General features: G+C 37.8%; 1 protein-coding gene across 1 annotated transcript; it reads right to left on the bottom strand.

Annotated features, from left to right (window-relative positions):
- Positions 1-2,411: 2,411 nt before the first annotated feature.
- MAPK1IP1L (mitogen-activated protein kinase 1 interacting protein 1 like) lies at positions 2,412-16,406 on the bottom strand. Its single transcript, XM_016132810.2, has 4 exons — positions 16,205-16,406; positions 9,981-10,002; positions 8,577-9,281; positions 2,412-7,598 (listed from the first exon to the last, which is right to left on the bottom strand). Exons 2-4 carry the CDS (start codon positions 9,996-9,998, stop codon positions 7,587-7,589), a joined length of 735 nt encoding a protein of 244 aa, XP_015988296.1. The 5' UTR covers positions 9,999-10,002; positions 16,205-16,406; the 3' UTR covers positions 2,412-7,586.
- Positions 16,407-18,134: the final 1,728 nt, after the last annotated feature.

Here is an 18,134-nt window from a genome sequence, read left to right as displayed (position 1 = left end):
CCAAATGACACTGCACAGCTGAGCTCAAAGCTACAAATTCTGTCTCCTAAATCCCCAGCAACTGTGTTGCTCACTGGACCATGAAGGGCTGCCTTCTAGAATTTTGATCCAAATTCTATTACAGATTCGCCAGAGATGGAGACTTATTACCACCTTACAGATAAGAAATCTTGTGCAATTTGTAATGAGGCTCTCCCTTTCACATTACTGTAATCCTCTTCATACCCCTTCTGTAAAAATCCCAAGTTCAAGTCCTGATCATTAGTTATGTGGTTTGGTCTCTTTTGTAAAGATTTCTTTGGGCATTCAAGGGATCCAGGTATTCATTAAGTATAGTACTTGGGATTTTTGTATGTTGGCAGTAACTAAGCAACAGTTAAGATGCTTTAACTTAGCATGTCCTGCATTGGCAAGTTTAAAAAAAGAACTGTCGAACCTTACGTGGCACAATCCCCCATGGACTCTCCCATCCCTCTGTACAGTTCCTGTACATCTTGGCTGCTCCTCCACCGCCAGCAGAGACCTCTTCTGTCTCAGCCATTCTGACAGCCTTGTGTGAACCTTTCCCACTGAAAGGCAGCTGGAGACCCAACGTGTGTCTTCAGTACGACTGGAACTAGTGGTGTGATCATTCAGTACCTTTTATAATAATTCTCTCATTCATATCTTATATCTACTTTTAACTGCTACCCCTTTGCCTTTATGAAAATATAACTTAAGTTAGCAGTTTAAGAACTATGCTTATTCACTAAACGACAGATACACAATCCAAACATAAACACTAGCTTTTTAAAGTGAATATCCAACGAAACTCATTCAATGACAAAACGTGTGAAAAATTCGCTATATAACATTCAAATGTTAGCAGGATTTGACTTTCAAGGTATATAATTTCGGAAGCAGAACTACAGCACTACGGCAACCATGGCAGAAACACATATTTAATACTGAGAACCTGTTTTTAGGAAAGCAGCAATTCTGTGGTGCAGTGGCGTAGAGCAAAAGCTCTGCTATCAGTCACGCCTGGGATTGTTGCGCAACATAAAATCTAGAACCTCTTATCTTTAGTTTCATCATCTATAGAATGGGGTAAGAACTGCCTGTCTTAGAGGTTTGCCGAGAGGCATAACTGAGACAGCATGTTTATTATTGTCAACTAGATAAATTCTGTCTTCTTCGGGATTGCATCTCAAAAGCAGGGGTGTTTAGAATTGAAGTACAAAGAGTGTACAGAACTCTCATTACTAGCTTCCAGGAAATGAAGCTAGATGACAATTAGGACAATACATGAGCTCAAGTTTAAAAAGTTAACCAGTTAAGTGTTATCTTAGGAAAGAGAGTTTTCCCATTGCTTTGGGGCAGTGGCTTCTTAAGAGGATAAGAACAAATTAGAATGTCTTGTGTAAGAGAGAAAGCAAGGGTCTGGATTGGGAATCAAGGAACTGCATAAAAAGGGTATTGGAGGCCTGAGCAAAATATAATCTAGTGGAGAAACCTTAAGTCCTGATGACAAAAGAGTAGATGCCATCACTGATGTGGTATGACCTTCGGAATTTACTTAACCTCTTTAAAGGTTTCCTTATTTCTGTAAGAGAAAAAATTTTTAACCTAACTTTTCAGGAATGCTAGTCTAAACGACCATTTTAAAAAATGAGGCCTAACAAAAAACATGACCACAGTAAACACTTAAAATGTTAAATTTCCTCACTGCTTATGTGACATTAACACTTTAAACATGGCTTAGAATTCTAGATGGCTCAAGATTCTGTTCTACTGTGAATATGATTATTCTAGCAAACCTCAACTAGGAAACATGATCATCTACTCAGTTTTTACAACTTAAAAGCAACAAACCTTTTCATCTCAACGACTTTTTGGAGATGCGGCCTTTGGAAGGTAGTTAGGTTAGACAAGTTTATAAGGGAGGTGCCCTCATGTGGGATTAGTACCCTTATTAGAACAGAGAACTTGTTTCCTCTTTTTCTACCAGATGAGGACACAGTGAGAAGGTAGCCATCTGCAAACCAAGAAGTACCCTTACTGGGGAATCGATTGGCCAGCGTCTTTATTTTGGGACTTCCTAGCCTCCAGAACAGTGAGAAATTGCTTTTGTTTAAAATTACCCAGTGTGTGATATTGTTATGGCAACCCTAAATAGCTAAGACAGGGAGGAAAATACATAAAGTGAGTGGAATTGTTCTAGTGAAAGAAGGGAGGAGAGAGGGAATAAGCCCTACCTGCTTGGTCCCTGCCTCAGCTGAAACCCCAGGGCACTGGAAAAACAGCATGAAAGTAAACTGTTTAATGTATCGATATAAAAAGCTGCCCAAATGAGAATAACGTTCACATGCTATAGAAACAAACTCTCTGGGATGGACCAAATTTTCTTCTGGTATTGAAATTCTGTTGTATTCTTATTTAAAATAAGTGAACTACTAGGTAGGATTCTATACTGCTTTAGAGAGCTGTTGTAAAAAGATTGTTAAGTTTCAAAATGGTGGTTAAAAAAAAAAAAAAGAACCTGCTTGGGTCAAATACCCAGGGAAGGACATGTTTGTTAAAGCAAATGTCATTTAATGATGTGGGGAACAAACAGCTCTGCTCCAGAATGGTCTTGTATTTCACTGCTCCATTTTGGATGGGTACTTTTAGGGGATATGAAATAAGACACTCAATGCAATTTAAAAATTTATAGTTGCATTTTGTCCAATTATAAGCCAAAAAACAGAACTCCCTTTCCAAAGTAGGAAGTACTACAAATACACTTATTCATAGTCCTCCTGGCACTGGGGTTGAAGAAAGGCTAGCAAATTCCTATGGAAAGGAAATGGCAAACTATACCAAATTTAATAACGTAACCCTCACTAAAGGCATAGCAGTTAAGGCAAGAGCAGAACCATCTTTCATAAAAGAAAGTGTGGGTGGTGGCAGCAGGGGCAGATAAGGGACGGTCCCTAACTTTGTATATACAGATAACCTGGTTACAAAGAATAGCCTGGCCTTGAAGGAAGAAGAGGAAACCCTCACATTGGACATCATGTTGCTGAAAGACGGTTTGTGGAAGAAGGGCCGTTCCCAGACAGCATATTTAAATAAATGCCTTAGTGAACGTGGGTCATACATAGAGGGGCATCTCAGGCCCTCTTTCCATTCTTTATGACAAATGTGCAGTTAATTAGGCTCTGGAGTTGCTCAGGAAAGCCCAGAATTGGGCCTAAACAATAAAATACATAGAAAAACTGTGAAACCATGAAAATACATTTTAAAAAACGTTTTCAGGTATAATACACAAAGGCAAACAAGTTTATCTTAAAAAATATCAAGTATTACATCCATAGACTATTCCTAATTATAATTACTTCTTAAAGCAACATTTGTCTTTGTTTACAAATACAGCAGCAGGTGATAAAACCTAACGTCTCAAACAGATTGCTTATAGTTCATAATACAAAAAAAAATGTATATGTCTCAAATCACATTTTAGGCAGTTTAACTTAAAATGCATAGACAATTACATACATTAAATTTGTCATTACTGTCAATGAAAAAATCACAATATCAAGAAAAAGAATACAAAAAACCTTTACAGAGCACGCAGAAGTCAAGTTTACTTAATGGCAACAAATCAGTATCTGCTAATCAGTGACAGGCAGTGCAAGTGCCTTTACCAGGGGAAAAGTGAAGGGGAAAAACATCCCATTATTTTGCATACTTGAAAAGTTGCACAGACGAAAGTACAATCTTGTAACACATTAATTTCTTACTTAAAAAAAAAAAAAAAAAAAGGGTATACCATACTTTGCTCTTTAAAATGCCCAAAGGCTGGTCAATACTTTCTACCAGCAGCAATTCCAAAATGTTTATCTATGTAAACTAATCATGGGTGTACTAATGAATTCTGTAACACCACCCTTAGACTGTGAGCCTCCCAAAGACAGGCGTTCTCTTCATCTCTCTATCTCTGGCATCTGGGGAAAGCATCTGGATCACAGAAATTTAAGTGTCTGTTGAGTAAATGCAATTCTCAGATGTAGTCTACAGCCAAAAGATTGCATGTCATTTCTTTAACACTGATTATTTTATTGGCATTTGTTTTTTTCTTGGCAGAATTCTGAAAATAAAAAGAACAGTGTCTGTCTTCAGTACTAAATATTGCTCTATTAAGATTAAATTATAGTCTTCCCTGAAAGCCACCCACCACTTTCTATGCATAGTGCACTGCATCAGTGTGATTCATCTGAATTTAGCCTTCTGCTTTTCAAAAACTTTAACTCTGTGTTTAGGTTTAATTTCCAGGGTTTGTAACCCTTGCATTTTATAAAGTTAGCACTAGATTATTCAGGTGAGGAAGGAAGACATGGCATTAATTATTTAGAAGTATAGCAACTGATCAATAATGCAAACTAGGTAAGATATTTTAATTGAAACTGAGTAGAGCTATGTTCATCTACACAGTTTCAAAAGCTATACATCTGAGTACATACAGGTAGCACTAATTATTTATGAGGTAAAATATCATGGGCACAACTGACTTCCTTTTACAGAAAATATTCCAACATTCCATTGTAGTGGTGTGACACACTAAGGCCAAATATTTACTCCTTTTCTTTTCTACCCTATTATTTATTATTTTCTCCTGAAAACAATAAACAATAAAATGAACAAAGAAGAAAGGATTCCCTTGGGTAATTAAAAAATGTCTATTTCTAAATAATCAATATATCACTTTAAACAAAACAGGGCTGTGGAGTCAGAGTTGTCAATAGTTACCTTCAAAGCATGACAAGGTGTCAGGCAGAGTTTAGTAAAAACAAGCCAAGGTATTTTAAATATTCCTTTAAGGAGCCTTGACTCTTGAGAACCAAGAGTGTGAATGAGGAACTAAGGTCTACATTTTAATTCTTCGTTGTCATTTTTGAGTTCAACATTTCAAAGTCTAACATTCTAACTCCAAAAACACTATTCTTCAACATATCTCAACTATATCAAATTTATTTTAAAATTCTTGCTGTGAAAGTCCAAATACCAGCATATTCCACACTTCATATTTCTTTCAGACCAAACATATTTTGTAATGAGGTCTTCCGTAAACTGATCTTAGCCTAGCATGACTTATTTTGAAAGTGAATTATTCCCTTGTAAAGAGAAAAAAATCTTCCTTAGATGCTTTCCCCATTCCTCCATAATTCCACCCCTAACAATACTTTTGCCCCAGAGTACCCAAGAGGATTAAGAACCTTCTCTAAAGAATTACAAATATAAAAGCAAATTCTGTTCCCTTTGCTTTCAATTCTTATGTTAAAAAAAAAAAAATTCCTAATACCACCTGGAAAGTCCTTGAAAAGCAAAAGTTAAAAAAGCAGTACTGTCTAGGGCACACTGAGCAGTATGGATCACTAGCAAAGTTGATATACTTATTGGTAACAGCAATTCCAAATCTTGTGTTTATAGTCCTACAAATCCTTTAGGTAAAAGATTTTCTTTGATAATAAATGGACACGATATAGATTCCTAAACTTGCTACCTTTTCTTTTAGTCAAACCTTATCTTTTCTAGTGTTATGTTACATAATGCATCTAAAGCCAGAGTTGTCAAGTTATCCCAATGAAGCACAACCAAAATAACCATAAGGAGAGAGATCTTTGCTATCTTACTTTTCCTATCATCTTATCCCTCCAGAGTTAGCTGACAGGATAATGACTGATAATTTATGACAACTTCCAAGGCTATCTGCCTTGTAAATTGGAGGCTACTTGGATGACAGATTCTAAAGTATTGTAGATAGCTGCCACTTGTCCTTGCAAGGAAGTAAATAAAAGACCACTTGTGCCACTATGTAAGAGCCATCTAACAACATTTACCAGTAAGCAAATATCTAAACAAATTAGTTTCAATTATCAAAGCTTGACTATCATCTACATAAAAGAGATGTTCCTCTCAAAGGTGGCCATCTTGCTTTCTTAAAAGGAGGTAGCTATCAAACCATTAAACTGGCAGCATTTGGCATTCTTGACATTTTAACTATAAGAAAAATAAACCACTATATATTTTATTTCTAAGCAAAAACAAGAGCTCCGGCATAAATCTCTCCTATACTGGTCAAGAAATTCACAACACATTTTAAGTAACCCAATGGATATATTCGAAGTTTCAAAATGTTATTTCACAAATAATGTGGTCAGTTCTATCCCAAATCTAAGAATCTGATTTAAAGATAAGGAGCCAAAAAATTACAGGGGCTATTTTAGTGGTTACAAACAAAACTTATTTAAGTAATACAATCACACTTCTTCAAATTCAATTGCAGAGATCTACACTTTATTATTTTCAGTGTTTGAGCTAGAGGACAATTTTTAAAGATGGCATTTAATTCTACCTATTTACCTGTCAACAAATACAGAACTGAACTGTTAGCCATAAGCACTTTACAGATCCAGAGAACTGTGCAAGAAGACAATGACAGCTTAACTGGACTCTGAAAGACAGATACATATTTTGATCTCACTTGTACAGAGTGAACAGTTATGCCTGTGTGACTAAAGTTCTCTAACATAACTGCTATATGTGTTTACGACAGACCCCTAGCGTGCCAGTTTTCCGTATCAGGGAGGAATTAAGGGATACGTTCCTAAAGAACTGAGGGAGAGGGGGCTATATGGAAGAGTCTGGGTAGAAGAGTGTTTTGTGGGAATGCAATTACTTGTCACTATGAAGCAACTCCTAGGGTTTCCTCTAGTTTGGGGTTCAAAACAAAGGAGAGAATTATTTACCTTCCTTGAGCTCTTCCCAAAGCAATATGGACATCTCATAATCTATTCTAAAGCAATACAAAGAGATCACCAATTCTCTAAGAACATAATTTACATATGTATTGGCCTGTATTAAAAAGAAAAAAGTTTCCATAAATGGCAGATTTTAGAGCTGTATGACCCACTTGGTTAAAAATAAAACAAATTAGATGAACTCAAAATGAAACATTTCTACCAAAATCTCAAGGGTAAAAACGAATACTGCCAGGCTAATGAACTCAACATCTGACAGTAATTACTTTTAAAATGTATATCCAAAACAAGAGGATCAGGCTTATTTATCCTACAGAGCAGCTCAAGATCTTTGAGGCATCATCATTTGTTTAAATTACAACAATATGAATGTTTCCAAAGTGTGTTTAGGGGGAAAAGTGATTATAGAAAAATATTTGAAATAATTTGCCCATAAGGTTGCAGATTCTAACAATAATCCACATCATCCTAGATTTTTAAATATGCAGTTTCATAATTTAAACAGATCCAAAATTTGTTTTAAACAAATTGTATCAAAGAGCTAGTTAATATAATTACTTTAACTTTCCATAAAAACCGAATAAAAATCACATTTGATTTACTTTACATTTTTATCTGATTGTATCCATCTGATATACTATACATCCAAGTACAAGAGGCAGATATCTTCTCTGAGAGGTGCAAGAGTTGTTCTTTCATGAATGCCCTCTAAGAATAGTGAAACCAGCAATTTTTATATATGCATTCGTGTGCATATATATGTACTTCAAAAAGCAAAGCGTCATCTCTTCATCCACTGTTAACTTAATGGTAAGACTGCAATAGAAAAAAAAAAAAGTAAACTTCTAGATTTTGTAAATGGAGTTTACTAACTCCTGGCTGCGGCTTAGACTTATTGCTTAATAAAGCCAAAGAGCAAGTCATCTCACTTATTTTGGCACTTTATGAAATTTTTAGAGAATATATACAACAGGAAGTTACACTAATGAAAGGAAGCCCCAGGGGGCACTTTGTGAAGATTTCCTTCCCTTAACAGTTGAGGTGGGATGTCTGATTTAATTACTTTAATAGTAAAGAGACATTTTTCCTCAAGGAGAAGCTTGACTGTGTTTGACTACTTACTTGGCTTACTTCACAGAAGTGGGGTGCTTTTCTATTTGATCCTATGTCCAAGACAGGCTCCTCAATTAAGATGTACACCCTACTAGAGCATGGCTGACAATAAAGCATGAAGCATTACACACATAACTGACAAATGCAGAAGAATGGTATAATCTTAAGCTGAATGCTGCTAAGGATCTAACCAAACCATGGCTGGAAGACACTACAGAAAGTTGCATGAGAGTTGGGCAATATTACATACTCACGGCCCTAGATGCCCCAAAAATCTACCTCTATATCAAGCCGGATAGGCAGAAATTGCTTTTATTTAACTGTGCTTTGGTATGATGCTATAAAACCTTGAGGAATGTTTTTAAGAAGTCCAATGTAACACATCTCTGAGTTTACCTCAAGGATGCTGATGAGGTCGATGCTTACTACCTTACAAAGGCTTCAAGGATCTTTGGGAAATTTCTCTTTCCAGTTTTAGTACTGGGAGCACCTAATTTGTGTTTTTATCCCTTTAAATGCTTTACCTGAAATCTGATATTTACTCTTTACACAATCCCACACACATTCCCCTTCTTTTAAAGTTTTAAAAGCTTGCTAATCTTCCATCCCAAACTGGAGACGATTGTTCAGTTATGCTTATATGACTATTAGTACATATTAAATAACAAATTAAATACTTACATGGGGGCCACCAGGCATTGGTGGAGCACCAGAAGGTCCTGAAGGCACTTGAAAAGGATTACTGGGAGTGGGGTAGAGTCCAGGTGTGGGATATGATCCTGCAGGTGCAGGATACGGTGCTGGTGGTCCCCAAGCTCCCGGTGGAACAGTACCCCATGGAACAGGTGGTGCTGCCCCTGGTGCTTGGGGAGGAGGTGCAGGATATGGCCCCGGAGATGGGTATGGCATGTTAGGGGTAGGATATTGCCCTCCCATTCCTGGTGCCCAAGGTCCAGAAGACATGGATCCCCATGGACCTAAAGGACCAGCTGCAGCTGGATCAGTGGGTGCACCATATGGTCGTGGAAGCTCTGGAAAGGGCATATTTGGTGTAGGATATGGCCCTGTGGGGCCAGGGCCTGGCACAGTTGGGGCAGGATAAGGACCACCAGGTGGGGGGCATGATGGTCCAGAAGGAGGAAAGGGTGCTGGGGGTCCTGGAGGTGGTCCAGTGGGAGGCACGGAGGGATACATTCCTGTTGGTGCTTGTCCGTAAGGCACAGTGGAGGGTGTTGCACTTGGTGGGAGTCCAGATGGCACAGAAGGTGGAGCACTTGGGTTATTCCAAGGGTTGGAACCTGGCCAGCCTTGAGGAGGTTGGCCAGGTTTTGTATTGCTCACAGCAGAGGTTTTGGCAGGGGAGTGTTCAGGTAGCGCATCTGCCAACTGGAATACAAAACAGGCATGTCTTACTGATTTTATTTAGGGACAAGTCATGCCAAACATGATTAAAAACCCATAAAGGATAGTAAGCTATAGGGTCAGGGATTATATACCTCTATAACAACTTCAAAAGTCAAGCTGTGCAGTTTAAAAACAATTCATTTAAAACAAAACTTGTGGGGTTACCTCAAATATCAACTTTACAATGCAAATTCCTCAGAGGCTCAAGTTTTCTAAATACAACTAATCAATGTACTGTGGATTTAAATCCTGGCTTTACCATAAACAGGTTATATACTCTGAACTTTTAGTTACCGCATTCCTGAAAAACAGTTTTAGAATTAACTTGAGGCTTAAATGAGATAATTCATATAATGCATTTAATGTAGTATGTAGTATTTAATTTTCAATAAATGTTGGCTACTATTAATATCAGGTTAAAAGAGAATAGAATAATTTTTACATTTTTTTTTACGTAAGGATTCATAAAGAAATAAATACTACAGAATGCATTTTCAAATGTTATAGCTAAGTAAATTAAGGCAAATAACCTATCAAAATCACATACTACCCCCCCCCACCAAAATCCAAGAATCACAAAAAGCATCTCTCTTAAACTGAAAGATGTATGGCCCCACGGTGAGGACTATTTTGTTTTCTTAAGGGTCAAAAATCTTACAAAGAATAAATGCATCAACTTACCGAAAATTCATCAGACATTTTCCTAAAAACAAAAACAGAAAGAAAGAAAGGAAGATGGAACATTTCAAAACCAGTGTTTACCATTTCTTATATTCTTTAATAAACTTTCTATGCATACATTATTTTTACTTAAATGGAATCTTGGTTATTCATGTAAAGGGTTTTTCTTTATATAGGAAACATTTCCATAACAGTTCATACAGCTCTATCAATTTCATCCCTTTTTACTGGCTGCATACCATACAAAAGTGATCCATAATTTAGTTTACACATTCAGATGGCAAGTTTAAGTCTGTTTGCATTTTGTGTTGTTGAAACAATGATAATGTGAACATGTCTGAAAACATATCTTTTGCTCGCGTGTGAGTCTACTACCAGGAAAAAATACCAGACATAAAATTTCCAGTCAACAGGTAGCAATAGTAGTCATCTAAACTCCATCTCTAAAGTCCATGCCAATTTAAAGGATCTTGGCCAATTTACACTGCCTACTTTTTCCCTAACTTCTCTTCTAGTACTGGGCATTACTTATTTTTAAATTTATAAACATTTTCAATTATGATAAATTAATAATTAGCATCTTGTTTTAACTTAGATTTAAGTAGAAAGTAGAGCATCTTTTAAATTTAATACACTATTTACACTTCTTTTTCTGTGAATTTACTCATGTCCTTGGACTACCTGTATCACCTTTAAAATTGAAATGTAATTGGCACTAAATAAAATGTAAGGATCTTATGTGCTCAGGTCAACAAGCTCTGATAACTGTATCTGTCCAAGATATTGAACCTTTCCCTTATTCTAGAAGGTTTACTCACGCTCCTTTCCAATCAACTCCCTATCCCACCAGCAATCACTTTCTTAGTTTTTGCTTGTTTTTTGACTTCATATAAATAGAATAAGACAGTAAGTACTTTTTGCTTTTGATTATTTTACCAATTAGTAGCACACATCTTTAAAAAAATGCTTTGTAAGACAGTAAGGAAATGAGCTGTCATACACGAGAGAAAAAGTTTTATCCCAAGTTCCTTTTATCTGTAGATCTTTTAAATGGTATTTTGGGGCACTTTAAATGTTTTTAATTTTGTGTAGTCAAATATATCTATCTTTCCGAACTACATGTGGCCTTGTCTACTCCAAGATTAAGAAAAAAACCCAAACTCACTCTATGTTTTCTTTAAGTATTTTTATGGTTTAACTTGTTTAAACTCTTTCTGTTCTTCTTCCAAACAATAATTACTGAATAACCTATCTTTTCTTAACTGATAAACTACACTTAACACATTCCACTGCTATTAACAAGTAATACTTATTGCACATTTACTATGGAATAGGCACAGTGTTAAGTGCACAATCTCCTTTAACTGCCCCAGAGCCCTACAGATGCAAATTCTATTATAACCTCCAGTTTATAACTGGAGAAAAGGAAACTTATCAAGTTAACCTGTTTAAAGTCACAGAGCTAGTGACCAGTAGAGAAGGGGTTCAAACCCAGGCAGTCCGACTCTAGTGCCAAGCCTCTTAACCAACAGGTCTCTATAATTTCCCACAGGTATTGCTGACTCTATGCTTCTCTACTAATTAGCATCATCGAATCCTATTTCAATTATGGTAGCTTTATATTTTCGATATATTTAAATGTCAGTTGCCCTATGATTACTACCTTTTCCTCACATTTTCCCGAACATTCTCATTTCTTTTTTCCGCATCATTTGGTAAAAAAATAAAATAAAATCTCTTGGTATTCTGGTTGGAGCTGCATTAAATTTATAAAACATTCGATATATTTAAAATATCAAATGTTCTCATTCAAGAACAAGGTATGTCTTCCTAGCTCCCATAAATGTCATTTATTATCACTTGGTAGTTTTTTTTTGTTTTTTTTTTAAAAAAAAAAACAGGTCTCCTACACATTTCTTCTGAGATTTCCAACTGGTAAACTTTTTCCTGTGGTTGTAAATTGGCTCTTTTCTTACGTTGTATTTTCTAACTAGTGGTTCATATGTGGAAAAGGCTTTTAAAAATTTTAGTGTATTAATTTTTTAAGCAATGACGTTATTGAACTATTTTATTCTTGATAGTTTTTCAGTTAATTCTCTGGGATTTCCAGGTAAAGTATGGCATTTGCCAAAAAGTAATTTTGTCTTCTTTTCCCCATTTACACACACACACACACACACACACACACACACACAACTTTTTTTTTTTTTTTTGCATCAACTAGGACTTAAACAATGAAATGTTAAGTGGTAAGCACAGTAGTCTTGTTCTCAACTCTCCTGGGAATATTTCTAATGTTTAATGTAATTCACATTTTTAGTTTGAGATTTTAAAAAATCACACTAGGGAAGTTTCTATATATGTCTGTTGCTTTATCCCTATTTTGCTAGTTAAAACAAATCAAAGAAGACAGTAAGTTCCTTCAGAAGCTCTTCTGGCATCTAATGAATTGATCTCAGATTTTCCTCTTTTGATCCGACACAATTAATTACATGTACAGATTATTTAATATTGAGCAATCCTTTCATAAGAGTTTATTTTTAAGGATGACTTAGTTATCATGAGGCATGATGATGAAACAGAACATAAGGCCTACTAAGTCAACTGCTAAACCTTGCTTTTTATTCAAATGTGAAAAAACATTTTATTCAAATGTGAAAAAAACCACAGCAAATATAATTATCCTTTCAACTCCATGTTAAGGTTTGTTTTATACTAAAATGTTACACCGCATAATAGTAAATTTTTAGGACTAACACCTTAAGAAATCAGTGAATGATGAGTTTAAAGTACACTTAAGATTAATATGATTTTCAAACAAGGTGAGCCTTTCTGAAACAGAAAATGATTCTAGATCAAAGTTCACATTAATTCTGGAGCTGAGAATTAACAAAGCAATCCATTCAATTTTACATGGTCTTGCTGTTCAGATTTTCAGAATTACTCTTTTTCTTCTTAAGTTTTTCCAAAACCATATATAAAGTTAACTGGTCATAGAATATGTTATCACATGTAAGTTAGAGTCTTAAACAGACCCACAATTCTGTCTTTCAAAAATTTAGGTTCAAAATCAAATCCTGGAAGATAGAAGAAGTACTAGAATCTTATGATTAAAATAACAAAGCCCTAACCAAAAGTATTAGCAATAGGTTACTTCCTGTTCTATGACACTACATAGTAAAGTAACTTTCCCACCATGCCTAGAATGAACAGTGTGCATATTAACTGGAAACATTCCAATTTACATTTTGGGGGATACTTTCATCATAAAAAGGTAAAAAAAAAAAAAACAACAAAAAACAAGCAGAATATTAGTGTTTCAATGAGAAGAGTTGCAGAATGTAAAAAAAAAAATCTAGATTTTCTACAAAACTATTCTAAAACATCTGGATTATGCTAATTAAGATGAGATTAATGTAACTTTGAATGCCCCACCTCCCTCCCTGGTTTTCATTTTCTTTCTGGAATTATCCAAAGCTGTTCCTTCCAAAACTTTCCACTACCACTTCATGGCAGGATCTATGCATCATCTGAAAGACATTCATTTAACTGAGCAGCAAAATAGTAATTTAAAGAGAGTACAAAATTTCTTTTGACATACACTAGAAAAGTAAAATAATTCCGTAACTTCCATGTCCTTTAGAGTCAAAACAGTAATTCAATCTCAGGGAGGTTTAAGAAAGTTGAACTTCATAAATTTGTGATGATTGGACAAGAAATATTTTGAACTGTGGTGGAGTGACTGCTTGGTTATGAAACGTAGACATCAATCCTGACTCTTTTGACAAAGGCAAGCTTAGCCAGAGACCATTTTCTCAACTGCCAGTTATAATTCCTGCTAGCGCAGAGACAGTTGAAAATAACATATTTAATAACCTATAAAGTGTTATAGATATGTAAGATGTTTAAGAGAAACCAAGAGAAATCAAGATTTCTGCATTGCTTTGATTGGGGCGGAGGATGGTACTAAAATATAAATTTTGAATTAAAATATATGCGTTTTTAGTATTGGCTCTTATCAGATACATTCTATCTTACATGTGGGCAACTCAAGAAATTGGGAATTTGAAAGTTTTTGAACATTTTAAATTTCTTTAAAAGATAATTAAAAAATCACTTTTGAACCACCTCACTTCAGAAATATTTTCTGTATTTATTCAGCTACTTCTTGGGACATATGTGCTAGGCACTGTGTTGGGTTTTGGGGAAATGAATAGTATTGTATGGAACAAATAAGGAGGTGACAGTGTCTGGTGAACTTCTATTTAAATAGTTACCTGAGGTAAGCAGAAGGCACTAAGGGAGTACCTCAAAGAGCTCCTAAAGCAATCAAGGAAGGTATCAGGGGAGGAATCCTGAGAAGTAGTGCCTTTGGAGTCTAGAAGAACAATGAGTAAAAAGCTGGGAGTAGTGGATGGTAGGATAGAAAGGACTTAGGGAAAGAAGAGCAATCTGTGTAAAAGCTGAAAGGGAAGCAAGAGAGGATCTGTGAATAATAGTGCAAGTAGGTCAGATTGGTTGTACTACAGAAAGGGGAAGAATATGAAAATCTTAGCAGAGAGCCTTTAGACCAAGGTTTGAATGTCTTAGTCAGCTCACCTGAATGAATCTTAGTTTCTTTAACTATAAAGAACCAGCCAGTAGTGTGAGGGACTAAATGGGACTCCTCAATCAAGTACCTATAATAATAGCGCTTGGAAAACAGTGGGTGGGCATTCAGTATATGGTTAGAAGAGTAAACATGAGAAAAAGTATGACTAGGTAAACTGCAGCTTTTTACTGACTAGCTCTGGAAGAGCTGAGCTCTCCAAACTTTAGAAGTTAAAGCAGACAGGAATAGTATCCACCTCAGAGGTTTGCTGTGAGACTTAACATAAACAAGTCTCTTGGTCACTGCCTGGCACACAGCAAAAACTCAACAAATGTTAGATTTACAACTGCTGTTATAGACCCACAAACCTTTATCTGCGGTTCACAACTCAGAAACCTCTGAAAATGAAAGAACCGTTCTCAAGTTTGGCATAAAACTTATTTGGTGGCAAAACCTGATCTGAGGCTATTTATAGTTTCCATTAATTCACACCTATCGCTGCACGAATATTAACGTTGGATTAGGGGATGTTGCCCGACACTGGGGGTGTTATCTCTAGTCTACGCACACTATTCTAAAATCTAAAGATAAAATTCAAAGATTTCTCAATTCCAAAACACACTGACCCCAAGGATTTCGGTTAAGAGAATGCTCTCCATTACTCTTGGAGGAAAAGAACATGCCGATATCCGTAACTCGATTCAAATTTCTAAGACAGACTAGTTTTGAAGAGGAGGTTCAGAAACATCAGCAACAAGAAAAATTTGTTTTTCCTGCCCAATGAACACTACTGAACAAAGAACTTCTGAAAGACTTATGAACGCTACCTTCGAACGAAATGAGGGTTCGTTTTCAAAACAGGCCTTCGAAACCACCAAGAGTACCGTGTGTGTATTTCTTTAGTATTAATGCTGTAAAAACTATTTTCTGGTCAGGTATGATGCAATGCCTCGACATTAGAATATCAAAAAGCACTATTCTTAGTTTTCAATTAGGAAAACGGTCCAGCTATTTATAACCTATCATGCATAATGTGCGCCCCTAAATCTTAGAAAACCGATTATAGAACTCAGCAGTTTCTGTCATGGATATTCATGTAACGGATTTGTCAGCAACTCCCCTACTAAAGATCAGAACGTTGTGACACCGCAGATAATCTTGAGGGTCAAAGATTCCTCCAAGAATCCATCGAGGCCTAGCTCTTCCCTTTTATAAGAAATTAATGGGGGAGGTCGGGGCCACAGGGTGAGCGGCTCTCACCCCTTCGGGGCCAAAGGAACAAAGGGAGTCCGGGATCAACCGGAGCGAACCGGCCTCCGAGCGGGTCGCGCCCGCCCTGGCAGGGGTGGGGGGAAGGGCCGGGCCCGCTCCCTGCCGCCCCGCCCCCCCCCGGCCACGCCTGACGTCAAGCGCGGAGAAACCCGTCGGGCGCGACGTCACTCGCCTCCGACGCCTTCTCCCCGGGGGCGATTCGGGGCCAGCCGACAGCTCCGGGGAAGATGACCGAGAAAACCGCTTAACCCCGGCGTCCGCAAGGCAACTCGAGAGACCTCCGTTAGTGCGCCCGCCTCCTGCTCGGGCACGCTCCTCTCGCCCTCCTCCACGACCCCAGTTAACGCTGAAGACGCCTCACCCGGCAAGACCTGAGCCCGCAGCAAGGTCTAGAAGCGGCGAGGGATCCAAGAGAACCGGGCGCTGAAGAGCCGACCGGAGCCCGACAGTAGTGGCGACGGTGGCGGCGGAGGCGGCGGCGGCAGCAGCAGCGGCGGCAGTACCACCACCAGCAGCAGCAGCACCAGCAGCGCGCGGCTCCGCTTGGCGCCGGAACAGGAAGCGCCCAGCGCCGAGCGCACCACCCTCCCCCACGTTCCCCGCCCTCTTTGGGCCGGGCCGCGCGCGCCCCCCGCAGGCCCTCGGCGGCACTGCGCCCTATGCGGCCCAGCGACGCGGTCGCCGTGTTGGTTTTCTCCCGTGGACGAGAGGAAAGCTCCCCGATGTTCCGGAGTTCTGAGCACTCACAGGAAGCGCCTGTGGCTGGTGACGTTCTGCGCAGCCTGGCGGAAATTACTAATTTGTGTCCTGGAGTGGCCCGAGGGCAGGTTCTAGAGATGCCCTAACGCTCAGCGGTTTCTACAGCCAGACCTCAAAGCTGGCTGGGTGTGGATGCGGCCCAACTTGGGGACACGGACCCTCAGGCCAAAATTGGGGCCAGCTAATTCAGGACAAGGAAGGTGTTTGCGAATGGCTCGACAAATTGAAATTAACTGAAGGAACAGCTATCTGCGGCTTTTTCCTGTTCAACGCCTCTTCTCCCCACGTTTATTTTTCAATAAACCTTTAAGTACCTACAGTGTCAGGCCCAAAAGATTGTGACATGGCCCCCGAGATCAAGGAACCTGCTAGCGAGTAATGTCATATTATATGATATGCAAAAAAAATTACATATAAGCACGTTTTATATGTAAAAGTACGCAATATTCTTATATACTAGTGTGAAAAACCTACCTTTTGAGGAGGCAGTGAATCAGCAGTGTGTTGAGCCACGAAGTCTGAGGCAACGGGAAAAGTCAGTAAAATAGTGCTATCTTTAAAATTTTGCTATTTTGATCATCCTGATTTTAAAATGTTGCACCAAAATATTTCCATTACCGAGGTTTTGGCCAAAATTTTTTGTGCCGAAATTGAATGTCTCATTCACATCACCCTAAGTCTGGTCATGGGTGTGAGTGAATGACATCCTCCAGCTTTTCCCATGCTCCCAGCCATTAACTGAGCATGGTGGGAATTCTAGAGCTAGGTCATTTCTATCCCATGTAGGATCTTTGCTTGGGAACTAAATCCCCACCTAGCTTTTTCAGAACTGCACTGCCGAATGAAGCCCACCTTACCCAATCCTCCCATTTCTTTCACAGAAGTCATACCTGCAATGTGATATGAAGACTTCCCCACCTTCTGCTCTCTTCCCCTTTATCCTTCATAGACGTACCTCCCCCCTCCCCCCAATAAATCTCTTTCACATTTAATCACATCTTGGCATCTGCTTCTGGAAGATCCAAACTGACATGACTAAAAACTAAAAGGCATTTATTATAAATTAGAAAATGTGTAAGGTTATAGAATTAAATTCTTCAGATTCTAAGTTCCATGTGTGAGGTAAGGACATACAATGTTTTAAAACAAAATACAAAGACTTTGGATTTTGTACATGAAGTTTTAATTAAGAAGAAATAAATTTATTTGGATCAATTTATTTGAACTCATACCTAACAACAATCAATTCAGGGTTAAAAATAAAAATGGAAACGGTCTTGATTTTGGGTAAGGAGTGGATCATACAAGCCTCACTGACAAGGGTACTAATAGCTTTGTGAATTTACTAAACTGTATATTCAAGTATATATCAAGATCATACTTGGAATTTATCCAATTCTAGCAAAGTTAGCATAATTTAAGTAAACTTCCTTGAGTTTTACACTTTCTCAGGTCTGAAAGCTTAGATTTGGTTACAACCACTGCAAAATGATTACAGGCATACCTCAGAGATATTGCAGGTTCGGTTTCAG

The sequence above is a fragment of the Rousettus aegyptiacus genome, unplaced genomic scaffold (genome assembly GCF_014176215.1).
Source record: "Rousettus aegyptiacus isolate mRouAeg1 unplaced genomic scaffold, mRouAeg1.p scaffold_m13_p_3, whole genome shotgun sequence".
In the NCBI taxonomy this organism is placed as follows: Eukaryota; Metazoa; Chordata; class Mammalia; order Chiroptera; family Pteropodidae; genus Rousettus; species Rousettus aegyptiacus.
This window is presented reverse-complemented; position numbering and strand designations above follow the sequence as displayed.